Genomic DNA, 15,345 nt, shown 5'->3' on the forward strand with positions numbered 1-15,345 from the left:
GCAAAAGGCTCCCAATTTGTAAGTGTTGGCAAGTGAATTTGGCCCTTGTTGTTGGAAGAATAAATATACATCCATGTGCCAGTTCCTTAACTTCTCTCTGCTTCTGTTTTTTATCCATCAAATGGGAATAATATTAATAATAATAATTCTCACAAGGTTGTCGTGGACTAAAGTGAGTCTGTATGTAACATTTCACAGGGACTAGCCATGTTATAAGCTCTATGTGTGTTTCCAGTTTAAAAATAAATATGCCAGGGCTGCGCGCTGGCGGGGCCGAGGCCGAGGCGAGGGGGTCGCGCCGCGGGCCGGCGGAGCTGCTGTGGCGGCGGCGGCAGCTGCGGGAGACAGAGCGAGCCCGGCGGCCGGGCAAACCCCCGAGGGAACGGAGGAAGCGGTCATGTCTCGCTATACGAGGCCCCCCAACACCTCCCTGTTCGTCAGGAACGTCGCGGACGCCACCAGAAAATCTAAAGCAGTCCACAGTAGCTGGCAAGCGCCCCTCAGTTTGAACCAACCTGTTAGCTAGAATCCAAGCATAAACCGAGCAGGCGAGACAAAAGGCACCTAAAGTTCAAGCATCAAGGAGTAAAGAGGGAGGGTGGACACAGATATAAAGACCTGGAAGAGGGGAAGTCTTTACCAAGCAAAAGACAAAGCCAACACCAGGTTGAGACTTCGGCTTTCCTACATTTGCTCAGAGTTCCAGGATCAAAGCCAAGTCTGATTTTGTTGGTTCTGCGTCTCTTATAAAGTCCATCTTGCAAGCCCTAAAGAATAAAGGTCAAGGTTCAAGATCAAGTGACACTGAGTGTCCTTAACAGCTAGTCATATTTGAAGATGTTCGTGATGCTGAAGACGCGCTTTATAACCTCAATAGAAAGTGGGTATGTGGCCGTCAGATTGAAATACAGTTTGCACAAGGTGATCGCAAAACACCAGGCCAGATGAAATCAAAAGAACGTCCGTCACCCTTGTTCTCCAAGTGATCATAGGAGATCAAGAAGCCCTAGCCAAAGGAGAACCCGAAGTAGAAGTTTCTCATGGGGAAGAAATAGGCGGCGGTCCGATAGCCTTAAAGAGTCTCGACACAGGCAATTTTCTTACAGCCAATCTAAATCTCGCTCCAAATCACTACCCAGGCGGTCTACCTCAGCAAGGCAGTCAAGAACTCCAAGAAGGAATTCTGGTTCTAGAGAGCGGTCAAGGTCCAAGTCCTTGCAGAAAAGGTCCAAGTCAATAGGAAAATCACAGTCAAGCTCACCTCAGAAGCAGACTAGCTCAGGAACAAAATCAAGATTACATGGAAGACATTCTGACTCCATAGCCAGATCCCCATGTAAATCTCCCAAAGCGTATACCAATTCTGAAACAAAAGCACAAACAGCGAAACACTCTCATTTTCGATCACATTCCAGATCGCGGAGTTACCGTCATAAAAACAGTTGGTGAACAGCAACAGAAGAATGCTCTGTAGTGTTAATATAGGTTATTAAACTTCTTATTATGTTGAATAAAAATTCTTGAAGGCTTACAGAAAATGTGAGTTGATATTAGTTACTTTGGGCATGTATAAGAAATAAAGGCTCTCTCACTTGGGTTAATGAAGATTTGGTCTAAGGACCCACACCACAAATATGATGAGTGATGTCCCATTTTATGGACCGTTTTTTGCTTACATTGTGGCAGAAGAGTACTTTTTAGAGGAAATGTATAAAGTGGAACTAAATTAGAAACTTTGATTTGGATATTAAGTATTAACAGTAATTAAAAAAAATATTTTTTACTTTAAAGCACTTTCATGTAAAAGTAATGATGACTATATAATTGCATAAGGCAAACTTAAGACTGTTTGACACTGTACGTCTCCTTTGTGTTTTCTCTTTAAACTTGGGGCAATTCCTGATGGTATTAGTTCTGTATCACAAAATACTGACATTTCTAAAAGTAGAGTTTATGTAGAGATCAAGCATTCAAAAGATACTCTTTCCTAGGCTTAAAAAAGGTTCCTGAGTGGAACAGTATAGATAAATTGATATTAAGTTGTATCCTGTATCATGTTCATTCATGTCAGAAATATCAAAACATTTGAAAAATACTGAATTTTGAATGGTTTGAGACTGCTATAAAAATGATGTGCAACACTCATAGTCCAAAAATATTCATATCAAGCCTTATACATATGAAGATTGGTACATTTTATATAAAATCACATTTTATACCATTAATTCTGCATACCTACTTTTCATCTGTTACTTAGTGGTTTCTTTTTAGAGCTTTTGTTCAAGACTTTAAATGGTATTAGAATAAGTCTTGTTTATTTTTGAAAATGTTTAGTACCTTGTATTAAACTCAAGACTGCATTCTCAGAAAACATCTTCTCAGTACGGGATTTACATTACACTGCCCTTCGTTTTTTAAAGCCAAATAGCTTTATTGATATTCTTTTGTAGTTGTTAAAACAGAATTTCTTTAAAAATGTGTTTGTAGTTTATGTTTTTCAGAGGGTTTGGTAGTATTTGTGATAAAATGATTTTGCATGTGGTTATTATAGGGGATATATTTATAGAGCTCTTCTTGTGTACCTTGTTGAATTATATTGAAATTAAAAGTTCTCACCCCATACAGTTAATATTTGTATCTAGAATGCTTAAAAAAAAAAATCTGTTTTATATTTTTAGCATATAGGAGCCAGTGTTGCTTCTGTTTGTTTTGAATACAAATTCCATTTTTTTTTTTTTTGCATTTTACATCCTGTGTGTAAGAAATAACTTTACAAAATAATTTATATGCTGGTGGTAATTGGATAAGTACCGTAAATTCGTGTATTCTGTACTTTCTGAATAGATTTTCTCTCTTTAATCATAGCAAAATTTATTTCAAAACTACAGCTCTTTGAGGTGTTCAGATGTAATAAAAATTAGTTATAAAATTATGTGGCACTATTGAAAATTGAAAGGATAGTCTGAAGAAAGAGCAAGACAAACAGTAATTTTTTGTATTTTCTAAATAAATGTTTTGGTTTATGTACACAAAAAAATAAATAAGTAAATAAATAAAAATAAATATGCCAATTTCCACCAGTCAAGTGTCCAGACATTGCCTACTCTTGACCTGTCTTCAGTTTTCCTGTTGCCGATTTGCGCTGTCTCTTAGCCTCCACGGAGGGGGCAGAAGTCAGACTTGTAATAAAAACGCACTAAAGAGAGAGTTTTACCAATGAGCTGAACAAACACATGCCCTGGAAGAGCTCTTCAGAGCTTGCCATGTGACTGCCTTCTCCTCTCTCCTGCTCCTCTGCCCTCACCAGGCTGAAGGCAAATGTGTGTACTGTTGCTGCCAGACACTCGAGTTGATTCCGTCCAGACTCAGGCACCGAGTGGGTGGGTGCTTGATGCAAAGTGTTGACTTATCTGGGCACAGCAAATGCCAGATGCCTCATCTGGAAGCCATCTTCCCCTGGCAGAAGTGTTGGTGCAACACTCTGGCATTAAAGCACCAGAAATCAGCCTGGTAAGTTCCATTTGAGCCCGGCCCACTGGTTAAAATCTGGAAACTCAAATCGAAGCTTTTAATCTTTCCCCCATCACAGGTGGACTTAAAACCTTAGGAGCAGATGGGTCTGAACTTAAGCACAGGTCGAGGATTGTGGCTTCTTTAGGAAGCCCTATTGCTTCTTCTTTTCCTCATGCCTTCTGTCTCTGAGAACTGAAGGAAGGTCAGAGGCAAGAGGAAGAGAGAAAAGGAGCTCGTTGCCTGCTAGGCGGTTTGGTTTCTGTGACAGAGGGGATCTTTAGAGGAGGCAGGACACCTCTGAGTGAGGCTGCAGCTCGTGTGAAGACCGAATGCAGGAGGACCTCTGCGGCCCCCAGGAGGAAGTCATCCATGGGGTATCTCCATCCTGAAGTGGCCATCCCAAAGCCTCATACCCTCCACTGGGTGCAGAGATGATGTGGCAGTGGTACCCAGAAGCCTGGACCAAAATGCTCTGCCTTCTCTATCTTCCCATGTGGTCACTCAGACCATTCTCTCTGTAACCCTGAGTCCCCGCCTATTTCAGATGCTTTTCCTCTGGGCACTGTCTCAGTCCCTGACCTAGGCTTAACATCTTGAGTTAATGCTTTTCTCTGCCAACGTGTTTGGGAGTAAACAGGAATGACATTCTCATTGCCAAAGCTCACACTCTTTATTCTACAAGTAATGCTTATACAGCATTCCTGAACCAGACAAAGTCCATCAGAAGGGTTATGGCTGCAAAAAGAGAGGGACATCCTACAACGAAGGGCTTTTCCTTGAACCCTTGCCCCTACGGCTGACTCCCATCTTGAAAGGACCCTAGATGTCTTTGTTTACAAGACGCAATTGACTGTTTGGGTCCAGATCCTCAGAGAAAAGTGAAAATTTCCCTGAATGGAAAAATCCCTGAAATTCACTCACACCTATGCATTTTTTTCAACTTTTTATTTTGTGTTGGGGTATAGCCAATTAACTTATGCATTGTTAATAACACAAGTCCAGCAGGACTATGTGATTCCCACTGGGAAAAATTCCAGGAGAAAACATTCACAATACCATGTTTTAGCTCACTTTCAACCCTACAAAACCTAGTATTGATTCAAAGCCTGGATTTGAAAGTCAGTTTGACTTAGTTCATTCTGTATCACAGACGTGGGTCCATCCACATCTCTGCAAAAGACCAATTTCGTTCTTTTTTATGCTGAGTAATATTCATTGTACAGCAGAAATTAAGAGAACATTGTAAAGCAATCACATTCCAATAAAAGTAATTAATTAATTAGTTAAAGAAGTCGGTCTGCTCAGGTTTGCACCACTTCCTAATTACGGAGTAGACTTCGCTTCTCTATACCTTGGTTATCTTATCTTTGGAATGAGCACATTAAGTGTTCCTCCTCCATAGGGTCCTGGTGCCAATTAAGTGAATAACAAATGTAAGCCTAGGACAGTGCCTTGCAAACAGCAAGTGCTTACTAAGTGTTGTTCACCACTGTCGTTGTGGCTGCTACACCTCCAGCTGCATTGGCAACCTTTGTTTAAGTTTCCACTTTTTCTTTACTGAATCAAAATATTAAGAAACAATAAAATTCCTTCCAGGTCGTTTTTTTTTTTTTTTTTTAATTTTTATTGGAGTATAGTTGGTTTATAGTGTTTTGTAGGTTTCAAGTGTACAGGAAAGTGAGTCTAGTGGGGTAATATGAACCACAATTTTGCATGGGGTATCAAACTGTGGGTTCAGTCAGATATGGTTTCCCAGGTGGCACTAATGATAAAGAATCTGCCTGCCAATGCAGGAAATGCAGGAGAAACAGGTTCGATCCCTGGGTTGGAAAGATTCCCCTGGAGGAGGGCATGGCAACCCACTCCAGTATTCTTTGCTGGAGAATCCCATGGATAGAGGAGCCTGGTGGGCTGCAGTCCATGGGGTCACAAACAGTCAGACACAACTGAGCATGCGCGCGCGCACACACACACACACACACACACACACACACACCCCACATGCAGATGTACTGAGTTCAACATCATAACACAGAGTTTAAAATAAACTAAGAAACACAGAGGAAAGGAAACCATAAAGAGTTAAAAATCATTGAACTGGGTATAAAAAGACTCATGGATGTTTTTAAAAGAACAAATATCAATATGTATGTGCTGACTAGATGCTTGAAATGCACTCTATGCTGGGAATTACAAAAATGAACAAAATACAGAGTTACTTTCCTTCAGTGAGCTCACTGCCTTGTATGGAGGACTCAGAGGTAAACAGGCCATTACAGGAGAGCACAGTGTGTGGAGGAAAATCTGAGGCGCTGGCTTGTAAGCCAAGATGTGTGAGGTCTTTTCAGGATGGGAGGCAGGTATAGTGGGTTGGGGAGGGTTTAGAAAAAGTTCTCACCTGTAGGAGGTCCCTCTTTCCACCATACCCCTTCCTACTGATCTCTGTCTGGGTCGGGAGTGCTGAGGGAGCCTTGCCAGGGGTCTATCAGAAGGGTATTGTGCCCAGTTGAGGGCATTTGAGCAGAAAGAGCTTCTTCTTTTTTAAAAGATTTTTTTTTTATGTGTACCATTTTTAAAGTATTTATTGAACTTGCTGCAAGTTTGCTTCTATTTTGTGTTTTGGTGTTTTGTGTTTTGGTGTTTAGCTCCCCAGCCAGTGATCGAACCCACAGCCTGCATTGGAAGGGAAGTCTTAACCACTGGACCGCCAGGGAATTCCTAGAAAGAGTTTCTGGAAAGGAGTAGTATCTAGGCCAAGAACTGCAGGCTGAGTTAGAATTAGGTGTAGAGAGAAGATTGATCCCAACAGGGAGAGAAACATGGGGTTTTCCAGGTGGTATTAGTAGTAAAGAACCTGCTTGCCACTGCAGAAATTGTAAGAGACACAGGTTCAATTCCTGGGTCAGAAAGATCCCCTGGAGGAGGGCATGGCAACCCACTCCAGTATTCTTGCCTAGAGAATCCCATGGACAGAGGAGCCTGGTGGGCTACAGTCCATGGGGTCTCAAAGAGTTGAACATGACTGAAGCGACTTAGCACACATGCACGGAAGAGAAACACAGACAGAGTCCACTTAACAGACAGGTGGTGTGAGGAGGTGCAGGTAATTCACTGTGGCTAGGACCTTGGAGCTGCCAGGGACAGCGAGAGGAATCGGACCACAAAACTGCCAGTCACGTGACAGGCCTGCCCCTTATCTGAAGGCGATATGACTTTCAATGTCACTCTTCGCTGCACAGGGAAATTGGGTCAGAGGGTCAGAGAGGGGCTGCCTGCAGGAATGCAAGTTAGAAGAGCAGCCAGAGATGAGCTGACAGCAATTGGAATAGGGACTAGCAGAAGGACTGAGAGGGTATTGATAAATCAGAATCCAAGTGACCGGTGACTTCAGTGGATGTGGACTGGGGGCCAAGGAAGCAAGGCAGCAAGACAAGCCTCACTGCTTCAGGTTTGGGCCGCTGAGCAGAAGAGCACGTGATTTCCTTTTTTAAAATTTTATTGGAGCATAATTGATCTATAATGTTATGTTAATTTCAGGTGTACAGCAAAGTGATTCATTACATGTTTGCATGTATTCTTTTTCATATTCTTTTCCATTATGATTTAGTCACAGGATGTTGAATATAGTTCCCAGTGTTATACGGTAGGATCTTGCTTTTTGTGTGCTTGTGTTCTCAGTGGCTCAGTCGCGTCTCTTTGAGACCCTGTGGACTGTAGCCCACCATGCTCCTCTGTCCATGGGATTCTCTGAGCAAGAATACTGGAGAGGGTTGCCATGCCCTCTTCCAGAGGATATTTGCAACCCAGGGACTGAACCCGTGTCTCCTGCATTGCAGGCGGATTCTTTACCACTGAGCCACTGGCGAAGTCCTTATTTATTATATGCTAGTTTGTATCTGCTAAGCCCAAACAGCACGTGATTTTCTCAAATAAGGAGAAAGAGAAGGGATTTGGTGGGAAATGATATGGGATGGGTTTTGAGGATGCCGTGTTACAGGTGCTTATGGGCATCAGGAGAGGTGAGATGCAGACCATCAGATACATGGCTCTGAAGGGCAGGCTGAGGTCCTGGCTGAGAAACCACACACACACACACACACACACATTGCTATCATCAAGGGTGTTGGGGTTTTGATTGCTGAATAAGCACCTCTTCCTCTCAAAACCACCTCTTCCAAGCAAATGACAGAGTCCAAAGGATTGGACCAACCTCTCCCCAGTCCAATTTCTGATCCCTACATCTTCCCCCATACACCAAGAGCCCCACTGTGAGTAAGCCTCATACCCCACAACTAGTCACCCTTCTAAGCAGGGACCATGTCTGGGTGAGGATGGGAACACAGCTGGTGCCCAGCAGCCCACACACCCTGATGATGGGTCCACCTCACGTGGGATGGGCCCCCATGAGTTTCGGCTGTGCGGTGCCTGCCTTGTTCGTAGGGGAGGAAGGTGCAGCCTCAGCCCGGCTACTCCAGTGTGGGAGCTCCTGGCACTTCCCTTTGTAAATGCAGACAGGAGTAAGAACCTTCCTCCTCCAGCCTGAACGCACGTTCAGTGTGGGAGGGGATGCTTGCTTTGCTGCTTACGACTCACTCCTTCCAAAATTCACTAGTGCATCCAAGGGAAAAATAAGCCCCTTGCCATTCCCCCGAGGTGTGTTTATTGCAGGGAAAAGAAAAAGCCTAAGCAAATCTCCCCAGGTGGTCAGAATCTTAACAAGGCCTACAGTTCCCTTTACATTCAAGTGCAGCATTAACGTCATCCATAAACCGAGTCAAGATACAGCAGAAATAATAATAAAAAGGAGCTCTTAATATTTGTGAAAGTGTTACTTGCTCAGTTGTGTCTGACTCTTTGAGACCCCATGGATTGTAGCTTGGCAGTCTCCTCTGTCTGTGGGATTCTCCAGGCAAGAATAGTGGAGTGGATATCCACTTCCTTCTCCAGGGGATATACCCGACCCAGAGATCAAACCCAGGTCTTCTGCATTGCAGGTGGATTCTTTACCATCTGAGTCACCAGGGAAGCTCCCTGCATCTCTGACTAAATGAACGGGACTTTGAGCAAACTCCAGGAGATAGTGAAAGACAGGCAAGCCTGGCATGCCACAGCCCATGGGGTCACAAAGAGTCAGATACGACTTGGCGAGTGAATAACAACAAATCAGTATTTATGGCTGCAGTGTAGGAGAGAGGAAAGAGACTCCTCAACCCCATCCTCAGCCCCTAAGTTCCGTGGTCTAGAAGAACCAGTGACCTTCCTCCATCCTTCAAAACCCCAGACTTTCCCCTTCCCAGCCCGCAGCCTTGGAGTCCTCAGGGAGAGATACCGTGACCAGCCTGAGTACGTGTCATTGGGACAGAAGATGAAAGTCGCCTTTGGCTTTTCCTCTACAGCAGAAGATGTGCCAGTGTTTATGTAAAGCCATCATCTCTGTGTGTGCATTGACGTTTTCATTTAATGAATGAGTAAAAATATCAGAGCCGCTCACAGGGCAGCCCCTGTGCTGTCAGGACAACCAGCCACCCTCTGAAGGACACGGAAAACCAGGGCTGGGTGGTATGAGTGTTGCTAGCTGAGCAGCAGCAGCTTCTGAACAAAATCCTGGACAAAGATGTACAGGGAGGAGCAGCAGAACTCGGGCAGAAGTCCGTGAGAGATAGCAACAATGCTTTCTGTGCCCATCACACCTTTTGTGCTCGATTTCCAAGCCCTGCACGCATACATTGCATCTCTGGCCTTCCTCCCAGGTAAGCATCATCACCCCATTTCACAGATGGGAAACAGGTTCAGCGAGGGGCAAGAGTAGCCATGCCTACAGGAGAGCAATAAAGACAGCCTTTTTCCCCCCGACCCAGACTGTGTCCCTCCTTCTGCTACAGAGTCAAAGCCAAAAGCTCAGACTGGAATGGAAGCCAAATCAGCTCAGCCTATCCTCCTCCAAAGGGAATTGGGCTGGTTCCCTGCCGCTGCTTGTAGATGTGTCTCTGGAAGAAGACCTCGCAGAAGCAGGGCTCCCATCTGCTCTTTGTGGACATTTAGTATTTGGGGGAGATTACCGAAAAGTTTATTGCAGGCCCTGAGCTGGCAGTTCCTTTCTAGGCGTGCAGGGACTGTGCACTGCCTGTGTCCCTAACTGTGGCTCTCCCAGCCCTGGCGACCGGGATAAGAAGCCTGTCAGTGGTTTCTGTGTGCTGGGTGGCTTAGAAATGTGGAGGGGTGGCAGACACAGAGATGGAACCCCCATTTTTAATCCTGGACCAGCGCCGGTGCAGTTGGTAACCCGCTTCTCTGGAACTTTGTTTTCGGAAGGGACAATTCCATTTAAAAAGGATACGATGCTTCCCCATCAAGCTGATGAAATTGACTTCCCTGGATGGCAGGATGCCCCACAAATCTGAAAACAGAAAATTGCTTTGCTGCAATTCACTTTACGGTTAAAGAGTATTCAAAAGAGGTAGGAAGATAAAACTCATTTTGTCATTTTCCAGCCTTGAGATAAAATAAGGAGGGGGTGGGTGGGAGCAAAACATGGAAAACTCTGCAATCGTGAGATAGCGCCCATATGCTGCTGGGGGCCACCTCTCATTTCCCAAGGAACCGCTAAGCCTCCCTTAATAAACCAGAGTCTGAAACAGACTCTGATTCTGACACTGTCAGTTTGCGTGGCGTGTGATGAGACATGAAAATCACTGCGTAGCCCTCAGACAGCAATCACCAGACCACTTGAAGTGCGGCTGGATGATCTGGGCAGTCCTGTGCGGAGTCTTGGACGGCGTTCCATCAGGATGTCGGAGGCTGTTTGATTGTCTGTGTTTCTTTTCCTGTTTCCTGTTTGTTTTCCAAGCAGAGGGGTCAACTGCAGAGCAGCAGAGCAGACAGAACACTCCTTTGGCTTCTTTTTTTGGTCCAACTTGCTGCTTGTCTCGCTCCTTCTCCCTCTTGTCAATTTCCCTCTTATACTCTAAACTTCGCCTCCCTCTCTACCTTTCCATCATTTCTCTCTTCAAATGCTGCCTTCCTCCCTGATGAACTGGTGCATTTCACTCTTCTCTAGATGGACACATTTCTGGCTAAAAAAAAATACATCCATGTGTGCGGGGGCGATCAGGATGGTGCTCCCCACACTCAGCTGAGTTTTCCCCTATCACAGAAGATATAGGGGCAACTGGGGAGAAATGTTACCTCCAGACTGCTGGCACCTCCAGGAAAGTAGCTTCAAGCACAGATTTCGCCTGTGATAAAATTGCAAAACAGTGATACGGTGAATGGCTTTGCTTCCTGAGCTGTTTTAACCTGCAGACCAGAGGCACTGAGGCAAGACTGCTGAGCCCTGCTTGAACGGTACAGACTGAACTCTCCAAACAATGAATCTGGATACAATGAGTAAATGGACTTATGAAGCCAAGTAGCAGCAGGAGTCACGAAGGTTTCTAAAAGGCAGATCTGCACCTGCTAAGATTCTTGGTTTCTGCTTGAAGGAAGTTATGAAGGTTTTTTGTTTTGTTTTGTTTTGCCTGAAGATCTCTCTTGGAACAGCTGTGCCTGGGACGCATGTGTGGATGAGGAGGGCCTGATGGAGCAGCCCCAGGACTCTCTTGAGCCTCTGTTGTTGTCTTTAGGGCCTGTCCAACTCCCTGTGACGCCATGGACCACAGCACACAAGGCTTCCCTGTCCGTCATTGTCTCCTGGAGTTTGCTCAAACTCAAGTCCATTGAGTCGGTGATGCCATCCAACCATCTCATCCTCTGCCGCCTCTAGGGGGAGAGTTCTCAGGCATGCTCTGTCTTAGGTTGGGCATCCCAGATAAATCCCCCAAACAAAAAGTCAAGTGCAATTCACTTACTTGGGATGGCGTTCAGGACGCAGCTTTAGGACAGTGAGTTAACAGAGAGGAAAAGGTAGCTAAGAAAGAGCAGAGGAGTCCCCAGGGCAGGTGCCTGGAGCCCCACCCTGCCATAGAAATCGGGAGCCAGGGTAGAAGTCACATATCCAGATATCCACCAGCTGTTATTGTCTGAGGGCCGCTCCCAGGACTCATGGGCCCCATGCACTTTGGCTTTTATCACGGTGAATGGACTTCACTCTGGACTCCAGTGAATGCCTTCAGGAAAGGAAATCTGGGTGCTGAGGGCCATAACCCCAGTGTACCAAAGTGGAGAGGGCAATGGATTTAGGTGGGGTGCTCATGACTTCTCATTTATATATCACAATAACATATCAAGTGGAACTTAGAGTTATGCGGCTCTTTGGCTGGTGATGTTTGAATGGTGGCCCTGAGTTATGTCAAGTTAAAAAACTTGTGTCAAAAGAAACAAGCAACAGAGTAAAAATGTGACTCATGGTATTGGTGGAAACGTTGCAATTAATATCTGATAAGGGACTAAAGTTTAGCATATATATAGAACTCCTACACCCCAAAATAATAACAAAACCTGATCAAGAAATGAGCAAAGAACTTGACATTTCTACAAAAAAACATACCATTGTAGTTGTTTAGTTTGCTAAGTCATGTCCAACTCTTTTGCAACCCAATGGACTGAAGCCCACCAGGCTCTAAAATCCATGAGATGTTCCAGGCAAGAATACTGGAGTGGGTTGCCATGCCCTCCTGCAGGGGTTCTTCCTGACCCAGGGATTGAACCCGTGTCTCCTGAATTGGCAGGTGGATTCTTTACCACTGAGCCACCAGGGAAGTCGCAAAGAACACATACATATAGTGCATAAATATATGAAATTATACTCAACATCTTGAATTATTAGAGAAATGCATATCAAAACCACCGTGAGCTGGCACCTCATACCAATTAGAATGGCTGACATCAAAATATAGAAAAAATAACAAGTGTTTAAGAGGATGTGTACACAGTCCTTTGTGTACATGATTGAGAATGAAAAACGGTGCAGCCGCTCTGGAAAGCAGTATGGAAATTCCTCAAAAATGTAAACAGAGTTATCATATGATCCAGCAATTCCAGTTCTGAAGATCTACCCCCAAAGAGTTGAAAACAGACTGTTGAAGAGGTATTTGTTCACCTATGTTCATAGCATTATGCACAATACTGGAAAGGTGGAAGCAGCTCAAGTGTCTGGTGACTAGTGAATGGATAAGCAAAACTCATCTGTCCATACATTGCTATATGATTCAGTCCCCAAAAGGAAGGAGATTCTAATACACGCTACCACATGAATGAATTTGAAGACCCTTATGCTAAGTTAAAGGTACCAGTCTCGAAAAGATGAATACTGGATAGTTCCACTTATGGGAGGTGCGTAGAGTAGTCAGATTCATAGAGACAGAGAGTACAATGGTGGGAGCCAGGGGCTGAGGGGGAGGAAGAATGGGGAGCTGTCATCTAATGAGTCGAGATTTCAGTTTAGGAAGATGAAAAAGTTCTAGAAATTAGTTGTACGACGATGTGAATGTAGGTAACGCTACTGAGCTGTAAGCTTAAAAATAGCTAAAGGGACTCCCCTGGTGGTCCAGTGGTTCAGAAGCTCCATGCTCCCAATGCAGAAGGCACGGGTTCAGTCCCTGGCTGGGGAACCAAGATCCCACACGCTGCACAAAAAACCCCAAAAAACTAAAATAAAAATAAAGATTGAGAAAGTAGCTAAAGATGTTATGTTAAATGTTATCTTGTTTACCACAATTAAAAAACTGAAAACCACACACGGAGTTGAAAAAACATAGTTGAATCGATGGAAAGCTAGACCAGAAATCAGGAGGTTTAGATTTCTGCTCTGACTTTGGTTATTCATATCTTAGCTCGACTTAGCTAAAATATAAGTGAGAAGCAGTGCTAGAAAAGCACTTTCAGCGTTTTTAAAAAGGATGGTTTTGTTATTAAGGAGCATTGGCATAATCACATTGTTAAAACAGTGCACTAGCAAAACAAACCTTTTTGCCCTAACAGATTATAGGCAGAATCAGAGGAATGAGAAGCTATCCTGCCAGCTCATATTAACACCCTAATAGAAGAAAGAGGGCAAACCTGGAAAAAATGCAGCCATTTGCTTAAAAGCAATTTTAAAAGGGAAAAAATAATAACAGTAAATCTGTGACCCAGAGTTCATTTGCTGTGAGGAATGAATTTGGATGGGTCTTGAAGCCTTATATCATGGATCAAAACTAATTTGAGTTTCAATGACTTTCTGTTTCACATGGTGTATTTAACTCTTATCAGACAGATATATGGACAAATCCGGATCGACACGTGCACAGTAAATTAAGCTAAAACCATTTTCTTCCTTTAGCGATTTAGCTCGGGGAAAGCATTACACAGGGAAGGCTCTTCAGACACTCACCCCTGTCAGAGAAAGCTGTAGACCTGAGTTATTAACAGAGCAGAAAAGGAGAAATGTGGTCCTCATTCCCACGTGCTCACCCTGAGCCCTGTTAACTGGACTCCGGTGTGCCCGGTGTAATGGGCTTGTTGCTAGGTAACAGACACAGGGACCCTGGAAAGCCTCTGCTCTGGGCTGCATATATTTTCCACAAAAGCCCCGGCTTCTATGGTCTGGAAACTGTTTCCATTACTCATTGTCTCTGTTGCTCTTCCCCTCCATTTGTTTTTGTTCACAGACCCCAATTTAACAAATGAGTTCATACATCTCATGCCATTAAATAGTTGTGTGAAATAGAGACCCGCCTTAATGGAACTGGTTTAGTCCAACAGGTAATATAATAGAAAGCATTTGGCTACTGGTGTTTATCTCCACTTCAAACAAGGAGAGGCGCTGGGAAAAGCATGCAAGCAAATGAAAATGTTTCCTAACAATAGAGTGCCATCTTAAATATGGGTTCCACTGAGCAAATAAATCAGTCAATAAAATTGCTCTTTCAAGTAGCAACAGTTTGGGGGAAAGTGGAGAAATTTGAAAGCGAATTAGGCGTTCGATGCTTTTAAGGAATCTTGTTAATAGGTTAGAGGTGGAAATTGCATTGTGATATGTACAAGAATGTCCTCATTTTTGAAGATGATGCTCAAGGCAAAAGTGCCATGACTTTCAAATGGTCCAGCCGAAAACATAGATGAAGCAAAAATGGCAAAATCTGGAAATAGTAGCAATGATTAGATCTGGATGGAGTAATGTATGGATGTTCAGTGTCCTGTTTTTTAATTTTTTCATGTCTGAACTTTTTCATAATGAAAAGTAATTTATAGTAGAAACAAACCCTCAACTACTATCTTAGAAAGGAAGGTCTTATAACATGGAAAATCCATTTTTTCCTGCTCCTGGAAAGAATGAGAAGAATTTTGGAGGGTGGGGGTAGAGTAGCATTGTGGGAGGAAAGAGATGGGGGTGGCAGGGAGGAAAAAGCTTGATGCTGCAGACCCTGTGACATGAACTGCTGTTAGAAGATCCCAGTGTTGGGTAAATGATGACTTGTGGTGTTCAGTGTGAAACCATCATGTTTCTGAAACATTAATTCACTCTTTGGTGAATCCAAATTATTCAGTAAATTGAGCTACAATTAGAACAACTTGTGAGAGTGAAAAATGAGTCAGGTGTCAACTTCCATGTAGTAGAAAGATCCATAGACTCAGCCATTTCCGTGGAAGCTGGAGTCAGAGGTGATCATGAGACTCTGGTTCCTTGGGAACTTATGGAAATCTTTAGAAAAGATTGTTGTTGCTCTCATTCAGTCACTAAGTCGTGTCCGACTCTTTGCAACACGCCAGTCTCCTCTGTTCTCCACTATCTGAGTTTGCTCAAATTCACATTCATTGAGTAGGTGATGCCATCCAACCATCTCATTTTCTGTCGCCCCCTTCTCCTCTTGCCCTCCATCTTTCTCAGCATCAGGGTCTTTTCCAGTGAGTTGG

At 43.9% G+C, this 15,345-nt stretch overlaps 1 protein-coding gene across 1 annotated transcript; it reads left to right on the forward strand.

Annotated features, from left to right (window-relative positions):
* The first annotated feature begins 307 nt into the window (after nt 1-307).
* Nucleotides 308-3,031, forward strand: LOC109577667 (serine/arginine-rich splicing factor 12). Its single transcript, XM_070778598.1, is given in 4 exon segments — nt 308-521; nt 699-718; nt 822-959; nt 961-3,031. Coding segments are annotated over 4 exon segments (771 nt in total). The 5' UTR covers nt 308-397; the 3' UTR covers nt 1,450-3,031.
* Nucleotides 3,032-15,345: the final 12,314 nt, after the last annotated feature.

Source organism: Bos indicus, chromosome 24 (genome assembly GCF_029378745.1).
Source record: "Bos indicus isolate NIAB-ARS_2022 breed Sahiwal x Tharparkar chromosome 24, NIAB-ARS_B.indTharparkar_mat_pri_1.0, whole genome shotgun sequence".
Classification (NCBI taxonomy): domain Eukaryota; kingdom Metazoa; phylum Chordata; class Mammalia; order Artiodactyla; family Bovidae; genus Bos; species Bos indicus.